The sequence below is a fragment of the Salvelinus alpinus genome, chromosome 37 (assembly GCF_045679555.1).
Source record: "Salvelinus alpinus chromosome 37, SLU_Salpinus.1, whole genome shotgun sequence".
Lineage (NCBI taxonomy): Eukaryota > Metazoa > Chordata > Actinopteri > Salmoniformes > Salmonidae > Salvelinus > Salvelinus alpinus.
Genome location: NC_092122.1, coordinates 3,737,351 through 3,762,526, shown reverse-complemented (window position 1 = coordinate 3,762,526; position 25,176 = coordinate 3,737,351). Strand labels below are relative to the sequence as shown.

General features: G+C 46.9%; 2 protein-coding genes across 8 annotated transcripts; both read left to right on the top strand.

The window, feature by feature from the left end:
* Positions 1–3: 3 nt before the first annotated feature.
* Positions 4–15,144, top strand: LOC139565619 (UPF0606 protein KIAA1549). Of its 4 annotated transcripts, none has more exons than XM_071386059.1 (21): positions 4–476; positions 1,148–1,370; positions 3,408–4,742; positions 5,013–5,098; positions 5,323–5,491; positions 6,524–6,654; positions 6,813–6,999; positions 7,265–7,324; positions 7,433–7,587; positions 7,714–7,891; positions 8,106–8,290; positions 8,518–8,723; positions 8,799–8,929; positions 9,648–9,844; positions 9,956–10,200; positions 10,520–10,667; positions 10,826–11,128; positions 11,299–11,351; positions 11,440–11,567; positions 11,671–11,825; positions 12,014–15,144. In XM_071386059.1, the coding sequence occupies exons 2-21, from the start codon at positions 1,235–1,237 to the stop codon at positions 12,239–12,241; spliced, it is 4,416 nt and encodes a 1,471-aa protein (XP_071242160.1). In that variant the 5' UTR covers positions 4–476; positions 1,148–1,234; the 3' UTR covers positions 12,242–15,144. The 4 variants fall into 4 exon arrangements, with proteins under 4 accessions (XP_071242160.1, XP_071242159.1, XP_071242161.1 ...); XM_071386058.1 differs by having other exon boundaries at positions 1,134–1,370; XM_071386060.1 differs by having other exon boundaries at positions 4–1,370; positions 10,826–11,026.
* Positions 15,145–15,154: 10 nt separating this feature from the next.
* Positions 15,155–24,644, top strand: svopl (SVOP-like). 4 transcript variants are annotated; one of them, XM_071386064.1, is made up of 17 exons: positions 15,155–15,247; positions 15,353–15,494; positions 16,622–16,822; positions 16,933–17,024; positions 17,140–17,238; positions 17,342–17,413; positions 17,541–17,665; positions 17,809–17,872; positions 17,966–18,091; positions 18,297–18,425; positions 18,509–18,582; positions 18,816–19,015; positions 23,677–23,788; positions 23,924–24,005; positions 24,126–24,215; positions 24,343–24,456; positions 24,564–24,644. In XM_071386064.1, the coding sequence occupies exons 3-17, from the start codon at positions 16,627–16,629 to the stop codon at positions 24,573–24,575; spliced, it is 1,587 nt and encodes a 528-aa protein (XP_071242165.1). In that variant the 5' UTR covers positions 15,155–15,247; positions 15,353–15,494; positions 16,622–16,626; the 3' UTR covers positions 24,576–24,644. The 4 variants fall into 4 exon arrangements, with proteins under 4 accessions (XP_071242165.1, XP_071242164.1, XP_071242166.1 ...); XM_071386063.1 differs by having other exon boundaries at positions 16,615–16,822; XM_071386065.1 differs by lacking the exons at positions 15,155–15,247; positions 15,353–15,494 and adding an exon at positions 15,573–15,901.
* The last annotated feature ends 532 nt before the right edge of the window (positions 24,645–25,176 follow it).

Sequence of the window (25,176 nt, the reverse complement as noted above, 5' to 3'; positions counted from 1 at the left end):
ACACGCATTTGCGGAATACTAGGGTGTTGCAGAGAACGCTTTGCTGCAAAACCATCTAAGCGATGCGCGCCTCCCAATAATAAACCCAATTATAGCGTGCTCATGATTTGCGTGTGGAATCGAATGTCATTTTCGGGTATTATGGACAAAATTAGAGGCGTTATGATAGATTCCTATTTAAGGCGGACAGTGTGATACTGAGACATGTCCAGAATCTCAGGTTTTCCAATGATGAGCGTGTGACGTTTCACCGCGAGATGAACACGGCGCGGCTTACGTTCAAGTGGTCGGCCGCGAACAGATTCAGTCATTACTGGCGACATTGGGAGTTATTTATCTAACGGAAAAAAACGGGGTTTCAGGTTCTGCATTTTGCAACATAGTAATTGTGTTCGTTCTCTCCGTGCCGGGGAGCGCGTGGCTGCATGGGCCTGGGAGATGCGTGACGCGCCTGTACCGCATCTCCTGGATGGCAGGTAGGCTCCATCACATCGCTGTGAAAAAATAGGCTATGGAAAGAAAGAAATGCGCCGAATGCTGTAGGCTACATGTGTGTTTGAGATATTTTGATTAGGTTTTTTTTCTTTTATTTCAGTTACACATAGGTTAGTTTAATATTATCAGCCGATTGTCAGCATTCAGTCTTAAAAAGGCTTCCAAATTTGAGCTATTAACATCTCGCCCTTGATGCCCTTTTTATCGCTGGAATGTATCAATTTGTCTATTGCTGCGAAAGTGTAGGCATACTGTGGGAAACTGTAAGAATGTGCGCTAGAGGAGGTAGCCTAATGATAAAGATAGGATAATACGCTGGGAATTGTCATGACCGACAGTATTATAGGTTAATTATGATACAACTAAATCCGTTGGCTATTTCAAATAGGCCTAATAAATAAAGGAACCGCACGGTGGCCGTCGGATGTGTGAGATGCATGATGTTTGTTGGCAGACGTGGCCTAGTATAAGCCTCCCAATAATGGGGTCAGCCAGCTATCAAATGTGTCAGTACACTGGTAAGGCGTCTGTTGCTTTAGTAGCCTAGTTAAAAGTAGGCATTAACCCATTCAATGTTTCTATACAATGAAGATATTTTTTATTATTAGTCCTTTATCTCAGTAGATTTGTATTATTAGATATTTGCATATAGGGCCTCCTGGTCGCCAGAAAGCATGCAGTGATGATGCTATTGAGGAGAGATGGCATCGCACATGTGTGATGTGACAACTCGCGTGCCATGGAGAGTCTGATTTTGATGAGCGCGTGTTCGAGGATGTGCCCCGGAATCTCTCAGGGCCTGCGCACTAATTGCGCGCACCTGCTGGTAGCGTCCTTGCTGGTGTCCATGACGATGTCAAGCTCACCTGTTGCAGGTACGTGACATTTTAATTGTTTTACCCTCATAGGCATGGATGGCTGATAGCTTTGAGTCAAAATGATAAGAATTACTGTTCACACCTGGTTTCATCAAGGTACACTGAGACAGGGACAGTATTTGAATTTTCCTTTACTTTTATTTGACTTTCCCAGTATTTGACTTGCTCTTGACTTTTGGAGCTGGCCTTGGTGCTGAATGCACCAACTTCCATATTCACCCCCATCTCGTCACCTAGTGTCTTTCCATCCTTTTAACTCTGTCCATTCATCCTCCTCCATCTCTGTGACTCGGTTATGTTGTCAGGGACAGATGGACAGTGGATGCCTACACACACAGTCATCCCTCAGTCAGTCCCACTCACTGGCCTTGAAGCATTACACACACACACACACACACATACGGCGCATACAAGCACCCCCTCAAAGTCAAATATATCATGACTTAAAATAAAGAAATCTGTGGGCGGCTGTGTGACAGGGGCAGACGGACTGCTGCCTGGTGATGAAGGATGTTTAGCACTGCTGATTGGATCATTGTCATCAAAGCCATGTGGATCGACCGCAGGGTGCTGCATGCTATTCTTAGAAACACAAGTCTTTTCTCTCACCTATCTTCATTCCTGCAGTCTCGTTCTCTTTCTTTCTCCTCTCTCGATTACTCTTCCCCTCTCTAATTATATTTCTCTGTATTTTTTTCTGCTCTCTCCATCACTAACTCCCTCTCTGTATCAATGTAATGCGTGTGTGCGCGTGCGTGCGTGTGATTTGATCCTGCTGTTGGCTTGGACGCCTCTGAGCTGTGTGCCGTGTCTGCAGCATACCAATGAGCTCGCTGCCACACAGCACGTGACGCTGCCGCAATGCACGGCAGTGCCTAGTCAAGGCAAGGAGGAGGAGGCAGGGTGCTCGCCATAATGTAACTTACTATACTGCCGTGTGTGTCTGGGTGTGGGAGGGAGGGGATGGATGAGGAGCAGGGAGAGCAAGGAGATTGTTCATTTATTCTGTTTGAGTCAAGGTAACCATCCCAGAGTGTTTATCATACATCTGTACTATAGCGCTTTGTGATACAGTATGTTGTGCATAAAATCATGATAAATGAACAGTGGCACTGGGTGTTTTTCAATGCCTATGTGTGCGTGTAAGACTCTTCAGTGTCCTGTTGAGTGACGATTGTGTGTGCAGGGCCGACCCTCCAAATAAGCGACAGTCAGGGTCTCAACTTACTGCTGAGAGTTAGAATAGTAGAATACACAAGGTGCCATTTTGAAATTTGGTTTTGCATCAGCAGTTTTCCTCTTATGTCAGTCACTCAATTAGCCCATGTCGGCTAACATTTTAGCCAGCTATCTATCTAAAAATTGTATGTAGTAATCATGCAGGGCACGTGCCCAGGGGCCCTGACCTCCAGGGGGCCCCCATTTGATTTGTTAGTCACTCACCCAGATATTGTATCAACATGGCTTAATAAGTCATTTGGCAAAATGTGTGGAATTGCTGGAAATTGGCTTAAAACAGAAAGAAATCACCTTTTAGCAAAATGTGTATAAATTGCAGAAATATGTATTTAAAACTGTCTCTATTCATGTCAAAATGTTTAAAATTGCAGGACTTTTTTTATTTGTTTTAAGCCAAGAAGGGGAGACACAAATGTTTTGCCCATGAGATAGAGGTCACACAAGCAAATCTCGCTTAGGGCCCCTAAAAGGCTAGGGTCGGCTCTCTCTCTCTGTGTGTGTGTGAGAGCTCAGTGCTGGCCTCTATCCTCTGCTCATTGTATTCTCTAGATGGAGCTCAGCTTTAACTAGGTCTCTCAGCCACCAGCAGGGATTCTGCTCAGCCTGCTGTGTTCATACATTAATTTTAACCACGCACACATGTACACGACCCTGCGAAAGACTAGTGTCCTGTCCAGGGAGCGTACTTGTACATCAAGCTGCCTCGCGCTACAGAAACAGGAGAGGCTCCTGCACTATGGGCCATTCTGGCCTGGACAGTCACGCGTGTTGTGACTGCAGTTTATCTCTCCACAGGCGGTGTGGACTCCAACGGAACGACAGCAACACGGTCCTCATCGCGGTCATCACCGTCACCCTCTTCCAGATGGCCAGGCGCCACCCCACCCAAAGACACTAGTCACCATGGTAACACTGACGCTGCCTCAGTGGACGATGAAGCTCAGGGCATACATCTCCTCCTGAGACCCCCAGACCTGCTGTCCCCCAGCCACCCCCCTCCTCTGCCCCCCCACAGCCAGCCCACCCTCACCCCTCCCCCACCCTGGGAGCACGCCCCCTCCCTAGAGGAGGCCTGGGGTTCCGGAGACTACCTGGAAACGCTTTCCTTCATGGGCCCAGAGGGGGAGGAACTGGCCCTGGCCACAACCTTACCCAGTCACACCTACGACCCTGACGACGGGGCCTCCTATGACACCTCCTTCCCCTCCCGCCCAACCCTCCCCCTGTCCTCCAGCCTCCTCCGACCCTATACGTCCCCCACCTCCCCCCTCCGGGAGGGTCTCCCCTTCACCCACCCTGCCCAGCCTGAGGGATACCCTCACTGGGATGAAGAAGACTATGACCTGGGGGACATTTTTCCTCTGGTGCCCACGGAGCTGCTACTGCCAGACATGAACAGTCTGGAGTACTACACCAATCTGCTGGCCAGAGAGAGAGACGAGGAGAGGGAAAGGGAGCGAGAACGGGAGAGGGAAAGGGAGCGAGAACGGGAGAGAGGGAGGGAAAGGGAGCGAGAACGGGAGAGAGACAGGGAAAGGGAGAGTGATGGGGAGAGGGATAGAGATGGAGAAAGAGACAGAGATAGAGAAATTGTCATCCCACCCCCAAAGACCACCCCCAAACTTGGCATCACACCCACCACTACCACAAAAACACACACACACACTCAGCCCCCAACCCCCTCCCCTAGCACAGGGCCCCCTCCTGCCCGGGACCACAAGCACCCTCTTGTCCCCTCAGCAGGTCCCACCCCTCCCCTGACCCTCTCACCCACTCTCTGGGATGGTCAGGGTACCCCCACCCCTGGAGTCAGACCCACCTCCAGAGTACCCCCTCAGCCTCCTGTTCTGCGGCCCAGAGTCCCCCCAGCTACCCCTGGCAGACACCCTCCACTGCCCCCATCTAACACCACCAGCCTGGCTCGCCCCCCCATGCTGCGACCTCCAGGGAGGGACCCCATAAAACCACCACCACCTGTGACCGAGGTCCCCAGCAACCGACCGACGACCACTACCAAGGCAACTACTGTTACCACGACAACCCCTGGCACCCTGGCGACTCCCCCAGCCCCTCCAGGACGCCAGTACCTGTGTAACGTCACCAAGCCTGACATGTACCTGGTCAGAGTGGGTAAGACAACACCAGTAGAACTCATAGTAGACTAGAGATGGAGGTACATACTGTATGAGAGGCAATTGTATTCCAATATTGTAGATGGGGATGCATTGCACTGTGCTCTACTGTTCTGGCCTGTCAATGTGTTGTGCTGGAAACTCATGGTCACCTGTTTAAAAGGGAGCACATCCCTTGGTTAATGTATAGCTTAGGAGTGTGTTTTCAGGGAATGCGTTGGCAATAGTTGAATGCAGGTTGCTTGAGGTTAAACCTGTCTCTTCCTAGTCCTGCCGAAGTCTGGCTCCACTGTGGGCTTTGGCCAGGTCAGGGACATCTTGAAGAGGGAGTTCAACCGCTCAGTGGAGTTGCAGGTAGGCCTACTATCAATACTCACTGGGGAAGCTTTGGGGAAAGAGCATGATTGTAATGCATTGCAGGAATGTGCAAATTTGCCCTTCACAAATGTCTTGAAAGCCAATCATGCCTGGCTTCCTTCTCCTCTGCTCTCTTCTCCCTCCAAACCTCCTCTCCACTCTCTCCCTCTGCTCTCTTCTCTCTCCCAACCCTCCCCTCTCTCTCTCTCTCCTTCCGCCAGTTCCTGAGAACTCCGTCTAGCTTTGCGTTCCGTGTTGTGGCGGGACCTCTGATCTTCACTGCCATGTCTGTCGTCAACGCTCTGCGCCAATCAACACAAAGCTCCTCCTTGTTCCCAACTGTCTCACCCCTCTACGGCATACCTGATCGCAAGTACCAGATACGCTCTGGTAGGAACCTCTCTCTCTCTCTCTCTCTCTTTCTCGCTCTCTCTCTCTCTCGCTCTCTCTGGCATATATGAATTAATCCTGCTATAGGACTCATTGCGACCAGCAGGTCAAACGAACGGCTAAAACGAACAAGTCTCTCAGAAAAACGAATCTCATATGATTCACATATGGTTCGTTTTTTCTGAGTGACTCGTTCATTTTAATCGTTCGTTTGACCTGCTGGTCGCAATGAGTCCTATAGCAGGATTGATACACGCTCCTCCGGCTCAGAAGCTCCAGAGAGATGGTGGTCAGACCACGTGTCTGTCATATATTGGCACATGGAAGTAGCTCATGATGCAGGCAGCGTAGAGAAGAGAAATACATGTTCAGAACTGATCATTGATCTCCTGAATGAACTGAATGTTGTGATGACACAGCTTTGTAGAACCAAAACATACACCGCCTCTGCGCAACAAATTTGAATTGTTTAGGGGGCCGCAGCTTGAACGATATTGTGCTCATCACCCTCATGGCAGTCAAGCAATGTATTCCGCCAGGAGTCGTATGCCCTCGCAATCTACAAATAGACATAGTTTAAATCAAACTTTTACAAGTCTGTCACAAAATGCAGCTCCAATAACCCCCCCCCCCTATGGTGAACTAGAGGCTTGTAGAATCATGACTTGAGTTTTCAGTTCATCGTTGGCTGGTAGGCGGTCCTGCATGCTCTGGGCATTACTAACTCAAATGAACTGAATTAGTCGAAAGATTTGTTCTTTTGACTGAACGAGTCAAAGTTCTGAGCCAAACTTCCCATCCCTAGTGTGTGTGTGTGTGTGTGTGTGTGTGTGTGTGTGTGTGTGTGTGTGTGTGTGTGTGTGTGTGTGTGTGTGTGTGTGTGTGTGTGTGTGTGTGTGTGTGTGTGTGTGTGTGTGTGTGTGTGTGTGTGTGTGTGTGTGTGTGTGTGTGTGTGTGTGCGCGTTTTAGTGCTGCATTGGACAATGTGTGTGTACTGTCCGTGTGATAATCTATAATGTGTGTGTTTTCTAGTGCTGCAGTTTGTGCCCGGTCACGTGGATGTGCGTGTGTGTAACTTCAGTGAGCGAGTGGAGAGAGGACTGCTGATGGCCTACACGGAGACACGCAGACGCGCACACGAAGTTGGCAACGTTACTGTACAGGTGAGAGTCGTAGCCGTGAAAGTGTGTGTACTAGCCATTTACTTGGGCAGGTTCAGCGGAGCTGAGGAAAGAGATTCAGATCAATCAAAAAGTTTGTAAATCTGTAACGTGTGTGTGTGTGTGTGTGTGTGTGTGTGTGTGTGTGTGTTTACCTCCAGCTGCTGAACATCACCATGGGTCAGGCCAAGCCACAGGGTGACCAGAAGGTTCCGGTGGACATCACGTTTGCGTTGCGTGATGGGCGGGGCTACCTGTTGGGGTCAGAGGTCAGCGGTCACCTGAGAAGCCTAAGCACGGTGGAGTTCAGCTTCTACCTGGGCTTCCCCGCGCTGCAGATCGCTGAACGTAAGTCTCACACACACACCACACACATCTCATCTACCCCTCACTGACACTACACGTACACCCCATCTATACACCAGTTACTATCCCACACATGCATGTGCACACACACACTTATACACTCTCACACGAGGGTGCCGTTTATAGCATCCTGACCATATGCATGTACTGTACTCCCACACATACCCATTCTAAATGAGTTACTTGCCCCACGGACGTCAGTGAGTAACCTGATTGTATCTTATCCATCCTGTGTTTGTCTCCCCAGCCTTCCACTACCCCGAGCTGAACGTTTCTCACCATCTACGCTCCTCCTGGGTCCGCACAGGTACGAATATTGAGAGAATTACCGTGCTAGAGCTGCATGCATGTGTTTTGTGTTGCAGTCATGATGGCCGTTTTTGAGAAGTGCATTAGTGTTGTGTGTGTATTGCAGTGTTACTGGGTGTCCAGGAGCAGACGGTGACTGAGCGGAGCTTCAAGGCTCGTCTGGAGCGCCGTCTGGCCCTGCTGCTGGAGGAGGGGCTGGGGGAGGGGAGTCAACGACCCCGCTGGAAAAGATCCACGGCCGTGGGTAACAACAGCTTACAGGTACTCAACACACTTATACACTCTCACACCCACTATGGGTGCTGTTTGTAGCATCCTTACCACTTGCACATGCTGTACTCACCCACACACTACACACACACTCTGACTCCATGGTGTTATCTCCAGGTGGTGCGTGTGTCGAGGCTGGCAGGTTCAGGGCGTACTCTGGAAGTGGTGTATTTCGTGGAGGGACCAGAGGGGGAGAGAGTCCCTGCTGATGCCACCGCTGCCACCCTCAACCGCCTGGAGCTGCAACGGGCTGCCATCGTACTGGGGCACCGCGTCCAGAGACCCCTTGCCCAGCGTGAGTCTATGCATGCGACCGTGCGTGTATGTGTTCGTGCACCAGCGGGTGGCCGCATGTGCACTTGTGTATGTGCGATTTCGATAAGTAGTATCCAGTGATTCGCAATGTAAGCCCATGCAGGTTGCACTCATTTCCTAATGTACAGTAGCATATTGCTTAAATAAAAGTGTAAGCTGATTGTATATGTACATACTGTACTTGTCTTCTGTAGCTGTGGAGACCCTGACAGTGCCCCCGTCTGAGACTCAGAGCAGCAGTGTCTGGCTGATTGTGGGGGTGGTGGTGCCTGTCCTGCTGGCTATCTTCATCATCATCATCCTCTACTGGAAACTGTGCGGCTCGGAGAAGCTGGAGTTCCAGCCTGATGCCATCAACACCATCCAGCAGAGACAGAAGGTTGGGGGCAGGGGTGAAGGGTTAGGGGTAGAGGGTCGACCTAGATGAGGGACTGGATTTGTTATCTGACTGGAATTGCATCAAAATAAGAAGGGCATAAGGCTGTAGTCATGCATACATACAGGTCTTGATGTGCTTGGATCTCTACTTGTTCCACCCTTTTCTCTCTCCTCATCTCTCTTTCTCCCCTCTTTCTCTCTCCCTTTCTATATCCCCCCCCTCTCCAGCTCCAGGCTCCCAGTGTGAAAGGGTTTGACTTTGCCAAGCTCCACCTGGGGCAGCACAGTAAGGATGACATCATGGTGATCCAGGAGCCTGGTTCCCTCCCTGTGCCCATCAAAGAGGCCACCCCCTCTGAGGGAGGGGATCTCAACACTCCCAAATCCAAGGGCTCCTCCACCAAGGCTGCCCGCGCTAACCGCCGTAGGGGAAGGTTGGTAACACATCCACACGCAGGGATACATCCACACAAATCCACACTAACCGCTGTTTTTCTCTGATTGGCCAGACTTTCCCCGTCAGATGGTGACTCGTTAGGTAGCGACCAATCGAGTGGCAGGGAGTCTGCAGAGGAGACCACCAGATATGTGGGCACGCCCCACGAGGGGAAACCGCACCGAAACAAAACGCCCAAGAATGGCAAGAGACACGGCCATTTCTCTTTACCTAAAGCCTTATTCATAACATTTTGATAGAAATGTACCATAATAGAACAAACTGGATTCTTTGTCATGTAGATTATAATGAGGAATCAGGTCATCTCTACATGTATACTATTCTATCTACAATGCCCATGCTGAAACACAGAGGAGAATAAGTGGTAGAGGGAGAGATTGTGTGAATTAAAGAGTGCGAGTGTGTATATATTTGTGTGTGTGTGTACGTGTGTCCTAGAGAGAGCTATGCGCTGAATCAGCAGGAGAACAACTGATTCAAGGAGTTGCATCAAAGAGAAAAACAGAGGGAGAGCGAGAAAAGGAGAGAAAGAGGTAGTGAGAGGGAGCAGGGAAAGAGGAGTGCAGGAAAGAATGGAGGACGGAGAGAGAGTGGAGGAGGGGGAGGGAGCAGAAGCGGAGGGGAGAAAAAGCTTGCAATGTGAACATGTCCTGAATCGCTGTCTCTGATCACCAAGTGATAATGCTTCTTGCCCCCTCCCCCTCTCTGTCTCCCTCTCTCTCGCCTCCTCTCTTTTTGTTCTGACCTGGATCATAGGGAGGAGTAAAATGGGAAAGTCCTCGCTTCATGTTGAGTGGTTCAGTAAAGCTGCAGCTTGCCAGGAAGAACCCAGTTTAGTGTTGCAGTATTACTACAGTTTACCTTACTCTCTTTCTCCCTCTCCCTGTCTCCCGCTCCCCAGTCCCTCCCACAGGCAGTGGTCCAGATGAGCTGCTCTCCTCTTCCTCCATCTTCGACCACGTGGACCGTCTGTCCCGAGGCTCGTCTGACGGCAGGGCTCGCCAGGCCAACAAGGTCCAGCTGATTGCCATGCAGCCCCGGCCCAGCCCACCGCAACACTCACACAGCCCCACCATCACAGAGAGGGTCAGCGCAGAGGTGAGAATATACACTCTTACACACACACATCTAGCTCACACAGGCGAATACACTCAGACACACACACACACCTTAAAACTCCTTAACATCTTGGTGTGTGTGTTTATCTAGGTGGCTCTGAGACATAAGTCGGAGATCGAGCACCACAGGAACAAGCTGCGTCAACGGGCTAAGAGGCGGGGCCAGTGTGAGTTCCCCTCTATGGATGACATCCTGGATGCCTTCGGGCAGGCGCAGGAGGAGGCGGGGCAGGGAGGGTGTCCCCAGCGCCTCTACAGCTCAGCCCATGACCACATGGACAGCATCTTGCACACCGACCCCCCCTCACCCCCCACCCCAGGGGAATCCAGGAAGAGGTGAGATGGTCATACATACTCAAACTCTTAGTCTTTCCTCCATGGTCAACTTGTTTCATAAATACCTCCCACTAGCATCAGGTGGTTTTCATTCTTTGTATCAAGATTCTCCTTTTCGTTCTTCTGCATAGACCTCTAGATAGAAGATATTTGCGTCCCTTGTACACGGTTTCGCTGTAGAGCCCAATGAATAGTCACGCTGAATATGTGTGACCGATCTGTATTAGTGTCTGTGACTGAATTAGATGGTTCTGTGAGACTCCGTTGTATGAATGTGTCTGTGACTAATCTGTGCCGATGTCTTTCCCTGCCCTGCCAGGGGGAGGCGCTCTCCTCGGGGCCGGCGGAGGCAGCAGGGGAACGGCAGTCTGCCAGACACAGACAGACTGACGGACAGAGACCGCCTGCTCACAGACCACAGCGCCACCTACAGGAAATACCCTGGACTCAACAATGTGGCCTACATGGTGAGACACACATACTATGCGCATACTGTGTGTGTGTGCAGGTGCGCATAGTGTGTGTGTGTAGGTGCGCATAGTATGTGTGTCTCACCATGTAGGCCACACACACACCATATACATGCTCACTCACACTTCTTCCTCCTCTTCTCTCTCTCCTCCAGTCCGACCCGGACCTACCTCCAGACCACGGCAGCCCCTCCCCTAACGACGAGGTGTTTGACCACGCCCCTCCCCCGCCCCCCTACGTGCCTCCCCAGCCGTCCATCGAGGAGGCGCGGCAACAGATGCACTCCCTATTGGACGATGCCTTCGCCCTGGTGTCGCCCTCCTCCCAGGGCAGCGTCAGTGTTGGGGTCACGCAGGTCAGCCCCGCACTGCCAAGCCCCTCTCCCTCCCCACAGACACACCCATCACGCCAGTGGGGTTCCTACCCCGCAGCCCCCACACACAGCCCCTTCTCTGCGGTAAGAGTGTGTGTTTGTGTGTGTACTCCCAGGGTCTCTTCTGTGAAGTATGAATCATACTGTCTCTCTCAACCTCTCAGCTTCTCTCTCTCCCTCTTTACTATTTTGCATCTACATGTTTCTCCTCTCTCTATCTATATATATATGTTATCTCCCCTCTTCCTGTCCAGAGGTATGCAGAGTTGGGGATGTCTCCCTCGTCAATACAAGGCCTGTTGCAGAGGTGAGACAGATGTTACTATACTACCCAGGCTGAAGTACATTCAGTGAATGTCAGCATTTCCAAAGTCTGGTGTATGTGTGTGTTTCAGGCAGGGCCTGGGTTCAGGGGCCTATGTTGCTGCAGAGGAGCAGTTGCAGGATTCTGTCTACGCCAACAGGGGGCAGTATGAAGAGCCTCCCTCCTCCTCCAGACCTCGGCCTGTTGGGGGAAGCACAGGTAAAGGCACTGTGTGTGTGTTAATTGGGATTAATGTGTGTATGCTAAGTGTATAATGTGTGTAGCTAATTACTTACATATGGTGTGTTGTTTGTGTTCTCAGGTGCTCAGCTGCATCACCTGACTCAGGTGGGCTTGTCGAGCCGGATCAGTGCGTACCCTGGGGTGGGCCGCAGCGTCTCTGGGCCAACAGGCTCCAGCTGGAACCAGCAGCCTTTAGACCAGGACCTCTCCAGACCCGGAGCCAGCAGGGAGACTGTGAGTCAGACTACATGATGACCAACAGGGACAGCATGAGACTGTATTGGGCGGACCACATGTCAGAGATAAAGAGAAACATTTGTTTTCCAGAGGAGTAATCTCGTTTACAGAGAAGTAATTTGATCTCTCTCTCATCCTATCTCTTTCGCTCTTACTCTGTCTCGGATCTATCTCCCTCTCTTTAGGTGCTGTCGTTCCCTGAGTTCTCCTCCTCCGGTGTGTTTCAGATGCCCAGCTCCTCTCTGGGAGACCATTCTGCCCCCCCAATGCTCCTGGCCCCTCCCACTCCAGAGTTCCCCCTAGACGAGTCCTCCCCCTCAGCCCAAAGCTCCGCCTCCCTCATCAAGGCCATCAGGGAGGAGCTACGACGGCTCGCCCAGAAACAGGTTGCTGTGGCCAGTAGTTACTCCTAGACCAGTGGGAGCCCCTACCCCATAACTGGTCAAAACTACTGGCTCTAAACTGGTCCGACCAGTTTGAACTACTCATCCTAAGCAAGTATGGACCGACCGGAACCACTACCCCAAACTAGTTTGAAACAGTCAGAACCACTTTTCCTAAACTGGTTTAAAGAGGGTCATACTACTATTCATAAGCTGGTCTGAACAAGACTGAGCCAGTCTGCAACAGATACGATTTCCTTACAACAATAACATCACGGTTCTTTACAGGGTTCTTCTCTCTGTAAAGGTTCCTCGTTCTACAGCACAGTGTTTCCACTGGACAGGAGGATCGAGTTTGTTTTCTTCAGAGTTCCATAGAAATGCTTCCGTGAGAGGGGCCGTCTCTGCCCTCCCTGACCTAATGTATGTGGTGCTAATCCTCAGCCTAATGTCTCCTGTCATTAAGTTAACCACGCATTGCCTTCAACACACGTTCATCATCAGCCAGATTGGTGAGGTCTTCTCCATTCATCAGCCATATTGGTGAGGTCTTGCACTGTAGAGAGAGTTGGAGTATAGTATACTTTGGGCACGGGGGACTTGAATATACAGATGAAAAAAGTATATAAAATGAAAATAGTAGATATAAAAATCCTAAATGAGCACAATATGAATTAATAAGGGTGACCAATGGAGTATTAAAATTGTATTTATTTTTTATTGCTCTGAAAGTATACTTTAAATCCTTTATTTAGTTCAAAAGAAGACGAAAAAATACCAAAACTGTTTGGATGTTCTATAGCTGTATTCTCCCTGTGTTTGCGCTCTCTGTTGCCGTGGAGCTGATCATAACGTTGTTTATCGCAGTGGAGACGTCGCTTAGCATAGTCGCTCCCTGCTCGTGTGTTCATGTGTTGACGGTACAAAAATGAAGAAGAAAAACCATGGATTTGCAGATATAATGTATATATAGCTCTTTTCAGTAGGTGTCAAAAGACTTGACACGGGGCAAACCTATCCCATCCACCACCAATGTGACCTTCTGCGGCAGAACAAAGGCATTTATCTGTGATGACGATTGACTCTGTCAAATTGTGATAGTGTTTCTCTTGTGAAAATTCAAGATTGAAATAGGAATGATTTTATACAATGGTATGAACATCGACAAACGTGTTGCAAAGGTGATTTGAATTTGGGAATTTTGATGGAGTGGTTTATAGCGAGTGAAAAACACCATGTCCATATTCCTCCAAATAGATTCCTTTCTTCATCTCCTTTCCTTGGTCAGCTCTTATCCAAATGGATGTAAAGGGGAACCTCTCGAAGGAGGTGGATCTAGGAAACAAAGCTATTTAGGACAAATGGACATACTATACTGTAGTAGTTGGTGAGTTTGGTGGTGGTTATGAAGTGCTCTTTGTCTCCATCTGCTGGTAGTATGGCTGCATGGCTGGCTTCCATCTCCGCTTCAGGCTGTTTTCTCTGTGGTCTTATTGTATTGGGTTTGGTCAATGGTCAGTAATGTGTGGGTTTGTGCAGGCGAGAGAAGGTTTGCCCATACAGCTCTGTGGTCTAGCTATCTACAGCATGTTGACTACGTTTGAGGCTTCGGCTAGCTAGCTATTAGTGATGTGACAGTTAATTGTTGTCTTCTCTCAGGCATGCTGCTAAAATAAGAACAACATTTTTTTAAACAAAAGTTAAACTGAAGAGTTGTAACACAAGTAAAGAGTGAGAAGTGCCATCCAAACATGATCCATCCAAGCACATAATACATCATGATAATCAAGCAGTAGAAAATATACACTATGTTGGTGTTATTCTGTTATTCTCTTGTTTTGCCTTTTCTAATAATATTTTTGAACCAAAATGAAAATTGATAACAATAGATATAGTATATAAAAGAAAATAAATATAAGCGTAAAATATGTCAAACTATTTTATCTGTGATTGCTCAATTATATGGACAACCGTCCAACAGAAGGACTAACACATCATCTTCCCTGTGGACCAATCCTGATTCAGAACTCTTCATCTGCTGGGACTTATAACCTTCCTGATTGGACCTAGTACATGCCAATAAGGCTGTGGGATTATACAGAGAGTGGAGTCACAGAGATGTGTGTGCGTGGACGACAAACCGATTCACCTGGTGCTACTAAGTAACTTACAGTAACAGACCCCTCACTCCCTCTGTACAGGGGGTTGGAGTGTGTTGATGTCTCCTCAGTCTAACAGCATCTCACACATAGCCTGTACAGACATGGGGAGCACAGACACACACTGATGTTGATTGATATTCCTATCTAAAAAGATAGGATTCTCTTGTCACTTCAAGCTCTGGACTTTGAGTAGCTGCGGCGTCTCATGAATGTTTCATAGATCTGTGTTTTATAGATCTGCGTTTCATAGTTCTGTGTTTTATAGATCTGTGATTCTCTGTGTGTGTCTCCAGAGTGTCGGAGCAGGTGTGTTGTTGGCCCTGATATCATACCCCTATACTCTGTCCCCAGAGGGTATGTGTTTTGTTTACTTTTGAGACTGGGGCGGGCTCATCTATAGGCCACACCATGGGGGCGTATCTTTGACAGCGTAGTAGACGCTCAGGGGTATTAAATGTCAGACAAGGGTGGGGTTCCTGCCCGACTAGATCCACAGACATTGCATTGCGTCAACCAATGGTCGCATGCCACATCATCGACTGCTCAGTCAAAATCACATGTTGTGGTTAACTGGTATGTTAAACACCTATCCAGCTGTTGTGAGGTCTGGCATGTGTCTGCAATGTTGTCGGGCAGGACCACCAATACCTGTTTTACAGCTCTCTCACCTTCCCACTCTTCATACCTCTCTCCTTCTGAGCTGCATCCCTGTGATGTATTGAATCTGAATGATATGTAAATCAAACATTAAAGAAACGTGTTTAAAACTCAGCCTTTTGCTGTCTTCATTTTTTTTCTCTACAAAAGTGTAAAAAGTGTAGTATTTTAGTTGCAGGTACCTTTTTTTGTTGTAAAGATTGGCTAAGGCTTACAGGTAAGTGCAGCTGTGGAACAGAAGTCCTTCTGTTTAGTTTTGCACCGAGTTCCCAATTCTGATAACTGATACCTAACTCTTCTGTCCCTTCCAACACACACACAGACGGAGAGAAACAACAGGATAAACCTGACTGAATAATGCCTCAAAACTATTGTCAACCCATAATCTGCAACCCAACCTCTCCCCTGTAGCTTTGATCTCACCAACACACACCGGCAGATATCTATCTCCTCAACAATACCAGGTAGGCTAAGATATATTAATGTCCAGGCAAGTAGTAATTCTCATTGGGTAGTCCTGTTTGAATATAATTTATCGTGGACAGAAAAGGAAGTGGCAGACTTTCGCGATCATTTTACTTATGGGAAACCGAGATTGGTTTGAATAGGGTTGTTTATTAACTTTTACAATATTTGAATACTAATTAGCATATGTAGTTACAGACGTTGTTAGGCGGAACCTGAAAACGTGTCGCCTGATTTTTTTTGGGGTGTTGTCATCAACTTCCTGATTTACCTGTCCCAAGGTGGGCAGAACTGGCCGAGTTTCTGCGTTGAAATTGATTCTCAAGATGGCCAATATATGAAAAGTTATTCATCAGGACAAAGATAGCCTTCTTCAATAAAGTTGCGAATTCATCACAAAGAGCAGGTAACAGTGATTCCCCGCAGTGGTGTGATTTACCGCATAGTTTACTTTGTGCATTATTATTTGATGTGCGGTTAACTTCGCATAATAAGTCTATGCGCTGCTCAATGTATGGTAACGTGTATGATAACGTTCAGTAGATTTATTTTTTAAATTGAAAACTTTGCGGAATATTTGTAGTTGTGGGTTTATTTTAGCCTTTCTAAACGTTATTACAGAGTGTCGGGATTGTAGTTAACATGGAGTCAGCTGTGGTCCATTATGTTCAACTGAGAATCCAAGAGAGGGTAGCTGTAAACCCGCTTGGGCCCCCTTGTGTTCTTGAGAGCTAGTTGACAGGTAGACTTAATGTTGTTGGTTATGTTAAATTATGGCCAGGTGACGATATTATATGTTGTGGTAGGTTTTTGGCAGGACATCTTATCTGTAATAATATTAAAGGGACAATTTGCGATTTCTACTAATATTTTTGCACTTTAAAACGAATTGATTCTTAAAGAATATAACTTTGACATGCTTCATGAGCTAAATTCAACTGACCCCCTCAGAACTCAAAATACGTTTATTTTACTCTGTTGTTTGTAAACAATGTAATTGTAAACAAACTGTATAGCCTCAAAACATTATTAAAGCTATAATTTTGATCTCTTGGGTCCTTGCATCCATAGCTCTGTCTGTGCATAAGATATTATATTAATAGTATGGTAATGGTGTAGACTGCAGTGTCTATGGGCACTGTAGGGAGACCGAGGAGGTCCTCCATGAAGACTCAGCTGGTTAGTGCCATCCAGCTAGAGGAAGTGGAGATGGAGATCAATAACCATCACCAAGAGGTCAACAGCCCTTACCAAGAGGTCAACAGCCCTTACCAAGAGGTCAACAGCCCTTACCAAGAGGTCAACAACCCACACCAAGAGGTCAAAGGTGAGCGCGGCTCATAAACCACCCAGTGGGTAGAGTGTTTGGTCATGTGCTGGGAAGGGATAATGTGGGGGTGGAGTGTGTGGGATTTGAACTTTGACGTTGTGTTTCAGAGCCGCAGACGTACAGTGTGGAGGAAGCGGTGGAGACCATCGGCTTTGGTCGCTTCCATGTTCTGTTGTTCATCATCATGGGCAGTGCCAGCGTGAGTGTCCGTGTGTGTGTCTAGCTGTCTGTCTATTTGTCTGTCAGTATGTAAGTGAAAAGACTCTTGATAAAGGATGTGCACAAGCATATAAGCGTGCATGTATTTATTGTAGATAGCGGAGGCCATGGAGATCATGTTGCTGGCCGTGGTGTCTCCTGAGATCCGCTGTGAATGGCATCTGGACGACTGGGAGGTGGCTCTGGTCTCCACGGTGAGGAAATACACCAATGAGCATGCAGCTACGTTTAAATATGTGGTAGTACCTATTAAACATGTATATGATATAACTTCCTGTCTGTCTGTCTCTGTCTCAGATGGTGTTTGCAGGGTTCATGGTGTGTGGAGTGCTGAGTGGATACGTGGCCGATAGATATGGACGCTGGAAAGTATGTCCCCTTACAGGTTTATGTGATGAACTGAAGATGAAATCTTCCGGAATTGTTTTTATCGGTTTTAACAGGCTGTGTCGGAATGAATGTGTAGATGTGTCTGACAGTCTATCAATCTATCTAGGTGGTGTTTGGGGGTTCTTTGTGGGCAGCGTATTTCTCCCTGCTCACCTCCTTCTCTCCATCCTACGGATGGTTCATCTTCCTTCGCCTAATGGTGGGCTGTGGCGTGGCCGGGTGCTCCCAGGGGTAAGACTGACACACACACACACATCAACACACACACACACACACACACACACACACACACACACACAGAGGCACACACACAGACACACCTAGTTCCCTGTTCTGTGACACATTGTTACTGATGTCACTCTCCTTTCTCCTAGGTTTGTCCTAAAGACCGAGTTTATCCCTGCTAGCTACAGATCCTACCTGCTACCTCTCGCCTCAGTAAGTCACCATAGCCTCACTTAGCCATCATCATCATCATCATCATCATCATCACAACAGTTGTTTCAGCTTTAGTTTTGTCTTCCCCTTTAGATCTTCTGGATGGTCGGCTCCATGCTCATCATCGTGCTGGGTATGACTGTGGTTCCAACGCTGGGCTGGCGTTGGATGATCCGCCTGTCCGTCATCCCCAGTGTCATCCTCCTCCTTCTCTTTCAGGTAGGAGTCCCGCCTCCTCTGAGTCTCAGCAGCATCTCTCTTTGACACGCCCCTCACTCTCTGACCCTCTCCTTCCCTACTCCTTCTCTATCCCCTCCACCCCCCTTCTCTCCCCATGACTCCCCAACTTCAGAATAGTGTTGAGACTAGCCTCTCTGACACTCTCTTCCTGGTTAACTTTCCTGGCGTTCCCATGTGTCTGTAGCTTATCCCGGAGTCGGCTCGCTACAACGTGTCAGCAGGGAATGTGCAGGCTGCCGTGGAAACACTCCAGCGTATCGCCAGGATGAACAGGGCCTCCATGCCACCAGGGAGGCTCGTGGAACCTGTGGTGGTGAGTTGTGTGTGTGTGTGTGTGTGTGTGTGTGTGTGTGTGTGTGTGTGTTTATTGATGTCTCTGTGGTGTATGTGTTTCAGAAAGACAGGGGCAGTTGGCGCCTCCTGGTCAGTCCAGCATTCAGGAGGACCTCCCTACTACTGTGGTACTCATGGTAATGCCCCATACACTTTTCCTTCTCCTCCTACTCTTCCAACCTAAGAGTACTTCCCTGTTTGTATTTGAGTGTGTGAGGACGGCGTGGTGTGGAAGGGTGTATGACATTCTATTTTTCAACATCTATACGTGTGCTCTAGGTTTGTCCTTTTCTTACTGCAGCTCTGCGCTGTGAAGCTCTAACTGTGTGTGGTTGTGTGTGTGGTTGTTTATTTATTTATGTGTGTCTAGGTTTGTGGCGTCCTTCTCCTACTATGGCTCTGTGTTGAGCAGCTCTGAGCTGCTGGAGAAGAACCTGCTGTGTGTGACCGACGCTGACGCAGAGCACCAGCAGAAACACAGCCACCCAGAGGACGGGCTGTGCTACTGCATCCCCTTCGGCTTTAGCGACTACCAGACCCTCCTCATCAGCTGTCTAGGGGAGGTTGCCCGTGAGTGAGGGGTTGGAGGTGGAGAACTATGGGTGTGCGCGTGCATGTGTAACACATGTCCAGTGAAGACAAGAAGAATGGTCTCGGTACCAGTGTAACAGATCGTTCTTAGTAACTCTCTTACGTTGTTTAAAAAAAAAAGGAATACCCAGCCAGCGGTCCCAGTTGCTCTTACAGCAATAACATACTATTAGAGCATGCTAGCTAACTCGCTCTTACAGCAATAACATACAATTAGAGCATGCTAGCTAACTCGCTCTTACAGCAATAACATACTATTAGAGCATGCTAGCTAACTCGCTCTTAAAGCAATAACATACTATTAAATCATGCTAGCTAACTCGCGCTTACAGTAATAACATACTATTAGAGCATGCTAGCTAACTCGCTCTTACAGCAATAACATACTATTAGAGCATGCTAGCTAACTCGCTCTTACAGCAATAACATACTATTAGAGCATGCTAGCTAACTCGCGCTTACAGCAATAACATACTATTAGAGCATGCTAGCTAACTCGCTCTCACAGCAATAACATACTATTAGAGCATGCTAGCTAACTCGCTCTCACAGCAGTAACATACAATTAGAGCATGCTAGCTAACTCGCTCTTACAGCAATAACATACTATTAGAGCATGCTAGCTAACTCGCTCTTACAGCAATAACATACTATTAGAGCATGCTAGCTAACTCGCTCTTACAGCAATAACATACTATTAGAGCATGCTAGCTAACTCGCTCTCACAGCAATAACATACTATTAGAGCATGCTAGCTAACTCGTTCTCACAGCAATAACATACAATTAGAGCATGCTAGCTAACTCGCTCTTACAGCAGTAACATACTATTAGAGCATGCTAGCTAACTCGCGCGTACAGCAATAACATGCAATTAGAGCATGCTAGCTAACTCACTCTTACAGCAATAACATACAATTAGAGCATGCTAGCTAACTCGCTCTTGAAACAGCAATAACATACAAAAGCACATCCCAGGATGCCCCAAATATCTAACAGGCACAATTTGTAAGTCGCTCTGGATAAGAGCGTCTGCTAAATGACATAAATGTAAATGTAAATATATACAGTTGAAGTCGGAAGTTTACAAACAGGTTGGAGTCATTAAAACTCGTTTTTCAACCACTCCACACATTTCTAGTTTTGGCAAGTCGGTTAGGACATATACTTTGTGCATGACACAAGTAATTTTTCCAACAATTGTTTACAGACAGATTATTTCACTTATAATTCACTGTATCACAATTCTAGTGGCTCATACGTTTACATACACTAAGTTGACTGTGCCTTTAAAAAGCTTGGAAAATTCCAGAAAATGATGTCATGGCTTTAGAAGCTTCTGATATGCTAATTGACATAATTTGAGTCAATTGAAGGTGTACCTGTGGATGTATTTCAAGGCCTACCTTCAAACTCAGTGCCTCTTTGCTTGACATCATGGGAAAATCAAAGGAAATCAGCCAAGACTTCAGAAAAAAAATCATAGACCTCCACAAGTCTGGTTCATCCTTGGGTGCAATTTCCAAACGCCAGAAGGTACCACGTTCATCTGTACAAACAATAGTATGCAAGTATAAACACAGTGGGACCACGCAGCCGTCATACCGCTCAGGAAGGAAACGCGTTCTGTCTCGTAGAGATGAACATACTTTTGTGCGAAAAGTGCAAATCAATCCCAGAACAACAGCAAAGGACCTTGTGAAGATGCTGGAGGAAACAGGTACAAAAGTATCTATATCCACAGTAAAATGAGTCTTATATCGACATAACCTGAAAGGCCGCTCAGCAAGGAAGCAGCCACTGCTCCAAAACTGTCATAAAAAGCCAGACTACGGTTTTCAACTGCACATGGGGACAAAGATTGTACTTTTTGGAGAAATGTCCTCTGGTCTGATGAAACAAAAATATAACTGTTTGGCCATAATGACCATTGTCATGTTTTGAGGAAAAATGGGAAAAATGCTTGCAAGCCGAAGAACACCATTCCAACCGTGAAGCACGGGGGTGGCAGCATCATGTTGTGGGGGTGCTTTGCTGCAGGAGGGACTGGTGCACTTCACAAAATAGAAGGCATCATGAGGATGGAAAATTATGTGGATATATTGAAGCAACATCTCAAGACATAAGTCAGGAAGTTAAAGCTTGGTCACAAATGGGTCTTCCAAATGGACAATGACCCCAAGCATACTTCCAAAGTTGTGGCAAAATGGCTTAAGGACAACTAAGTTAAGGTATTGGATTGGCCATCACAAATCCCTGACCTCAATCCTATAGAACATTTGTGGGTAGAACTGAAAAAGTGTGTGCGTTCAAGGAGGCCTACAAACCTGACTCAGTTACACCAGCTCTGTCAGGAGGAATGGGCCAAAATTCACCCAACTTATTGTGGGAAGCTTGTGGAAGGCTAGCCGAAACGTTTGACCCAAATGAAACAATTTAAAGGTAATGCTACCAAATACTAATTGAGTGTATGTAAACTTCTGACCCACTGGGAATGTGATGAAAGAAATAAAAGCTGAAATAAATAATTCTCCTATTATTCTGACATTTGACATTCTTAAAATAAAGTGGTGATCCTAACTGACCTAAGACAGGGCATTTTTACTAGGATTAAATGTCAGGAATTTTGAAAAACTGAGTTTAAATGTATTTGGCTAAGGTGTATGTAAACTTCCAACTTCAACTGTATATACAGTGGGGAGAACAAGTATTTGATACACTGCCGATTTTGCAGCTTTTCCTACTTACAAAGCATGTTGAGGTCTGTCATTTATATCATAGGTACACCTCAACTGTGAGAGACGGAATCTAAAACAAATTGTATGATTTTTAAGTAATTAATTTGCATTTTATTGCATGACATAAGTATTTGATCACCTATCAACCAGTAAGAATTCCAGCTCTCACAGACCTGTTAGTTTTTCTTTAAGAAGCCCTCCTGTTTTCCACTCATTACCTGTATTAACTGCACCTGTTTGAACTTGTTACCTGTATAAAAGACACCTGTCCACACACTCAATCAAACAGACTTCAACCTCTCCACAATGGCCAAGACCAGAGAGCTGTGTAAGGACATCAGGGATAAAATTGTAGACTTGCACAAGGCTGGGATGGGCTACAGGACAATAGGCAAGCAGCTTGGTGAGAAGGAAACAACTGTTGGCGCAATTATTAGAAAATGGAAGAAGTTCAAGATGATGGTCAATCACCCTCGGTCTGGGGCTCCATGCAAGATCTCACCTCGTGGGGCATCAATGATCATGAGGAAGGTGAGGGATCAGCCCAGAACTACACGGCAGGACCTGGTCAATGACCTGAAGAGAGCTGGGACCACAGTCTCAAAGAAAACCATTAGTAACACACTACGCCGTCATGGATTAAAATCCTGCAGCGCACGCAAGGTCCCCCTGCTCAAGCCAGCGCATGTCCAGGCCCGTCTGAAGTTTGCCAATGACCATCTGGATGATCCAGAGGAGGAATGGGAGAAGGTCATGTGGTCTGATGAGACAAAAATAGAGCTTTTTGGTCTAAACTCCACTCGCCGTGTTTGGAGGAAGAAGAAGGATGAGTACAACCCCAAGAACACCATCCCAACCGTGAAGCATGGAGGTGAAAACATAATTCTTTGGGGTTGCTTTTCTGCAAAGGGGACAGGACGACTGCACCGTATTGAGGGGAGGATGGATGGGGCCATGTATCGCGAGATCTTGGCCAACAACCTCCTTCCCTCAGTAAGAGCATTGAAGATGGGTCTTCCAGCATGACAACGACCCGAAACACACAGCCAGGGCAACTAAGGAGTGGCTCTGTAAGAAGCATCTCAAGGTCCTGGATTGGCCTAGCCAGTCTCCAGACCTGAACCCAATAGAAAATCTTTGAAGGGAGCTGAAAGTCCGCATTGCCCAGCGACAGCCCCGAAACCTGAAGGATCTGGAGAAGGTCTGTATGGAGGAGTGGGCCAAAATCCCTGCTGCAGTGTGTGCAAACCTGGTCAAGAACTACAGGAAACGTATGATCTCTGTAATTGCAAACAAAGGTTTCTGTACCAAATATTAAGTTCTGCTTTTCTGATGTATCAAATACTTATGTCATGCAATAAAATGCAAATTAATTACTTAAAAATCCTACAATGTGATTTTCTGGATTTTTGTTATAGATTCCGTCTCTCACAGTTGAAGTGTACCTATGATAAAAATTACAGACCTCTACTTGCTTTGTAAGTAGGAAAACCTGCAAAATCGGCAGGGAATCAAATACTTGTTCTCCCTACTGTATATACCACACACACACCAGGACATAGTGAAATCATACGCATTGTAAATATGAAAATAGAACATAGTATTTCAAAACATGACCTACAGCTTGCATGTCAATATCAGACTGGAAGGAATTTACGTTCGCTGTCTCTGCAAGCGTAACCAATGGCATAACACCTTATTGATATGTAAATTCAACCAACCAGTAGAAATACATATTTCTGCAGTGTCAAGTGGAAACCCTGTTACACATGCATGTGTGAGTGTGTGTACAGTTGTGGTCAGATTCACTCTCTTGTTTTGTTTTGCTGAATAATCGTACTGTTCGTGTGTACGTCTGATTTGTTTTTGTGCTCGCTCTCTGTCTCTTTGTCTCTGTCTCCAGTCATCCCTCTGAATATATTCCTGTTGAACGTGTTTGGGAGGAAGTGGAGCATGGTTCTGCTGGAGCTCATGGCAGCTCTGTTCTTCATGCTGGTCAACATCTGCTCTACTATGTATGCACTGTAAACACTCGGGGTGGGGGCGTAGTTATTTGACTGTTTTATTTTGTCATCAATTTCAAATACAGTATCAATACTTTTGTTCATCAGATTCTCTCTCTGTCACTCTCTCGCTCTCTCTCTTTCCAGGTTTGGTTTTACCATTTTGTTGTTCTTGATCAGGTCTCTGGTCTCCATGAATTTCAATGTGGTTTATATTTATACTGCGGAGGTATGTGGACACAACTTTTACATTTCATCCGTAGATTTACTGTTAGTGTATAACAATGTATTGTACAGACCTCTCTCGGGTGTATACCGTGTGTGTCTGATGCCTCCTTCGGTCTCTCAGGTGTACCCGACTGCAGTGCGTTCTCTCGGGATGGGTTTCTGCACTTCTTTTAGCCGCATCGGAGGCATGATCGCCCCCTTCATAGCACAGGTTTGTGACTGTGTGTTGTTCATGTTGGCTGATGAGTGTGTGTGTTTGTATTCATATGTGAATGTGTGTTACAAGTGTTTATCCTTCAATGTGGGTGTCTATTCATGTTTGACTGTGTGTGTTGTAGGTGTTGATGTCACACTCAGTGATTTTAGCTCTGCTGCCATTTACTGTGGCCTGTGTGCTTTGCGCTGTTGGATCCTTTCTACTGCCTATCGAGACAAAGGGACGAGCACTACTGGTACGACACTCTCTGTGTTATTGTGTGACATTAAGACAATACTCTGTATGTGATATACAAGTCATGTGTTACTTTTTGTCATTCGATTCGCTTTTTTCTCTTCACAGCAAAGTTCCTGACTGTGTGCATGTGATTCTCAACACGTTCATGTCATTGTATATTTATGCATTAAAAGTTGTATGCTTTGACAACTGTCTTTTGTGTTTTAAATGATCTAGATATTGATATTTCAGAAAGTGTGTATGTACACTTGAGTGAAAATAACTTGTCAGGCAGGGGAATTCAGTCTCACTTCCCATCACTAGATGGTGACATTACCCCGTAGGGAGATGTCGCTGTCATCTATATAAATTATAAGACAACGTTCTAATCCAATGGGGTTATGTGAAATCTTAAGCAAACAGTGGGAGACTTGGTTGGGTTTCATTGGAAAGGTTGAGAAGCCCAGTCATGGAGAGGTTAATGTTAAAATTAGACTAACATCACCCACACACCACCCGCAGCTTCATGGGGTGTGTGTGCATGTGGTGGGGAGCGGGCATTATACTGAAGTAGTTACTGGGAATATAGTATGGATCAGTGAAGGTGATCAGGTATTAGCTGCAGCGTAAGCCATGGGGTCAGGGGTTAGCCACAGTGTTCAGCCATAGATTCAACCCTGTGTGACTTTTTCACCCACCCTCTCATTAGGCTTGGGTCTTCAGCTATGGAAAACATGGA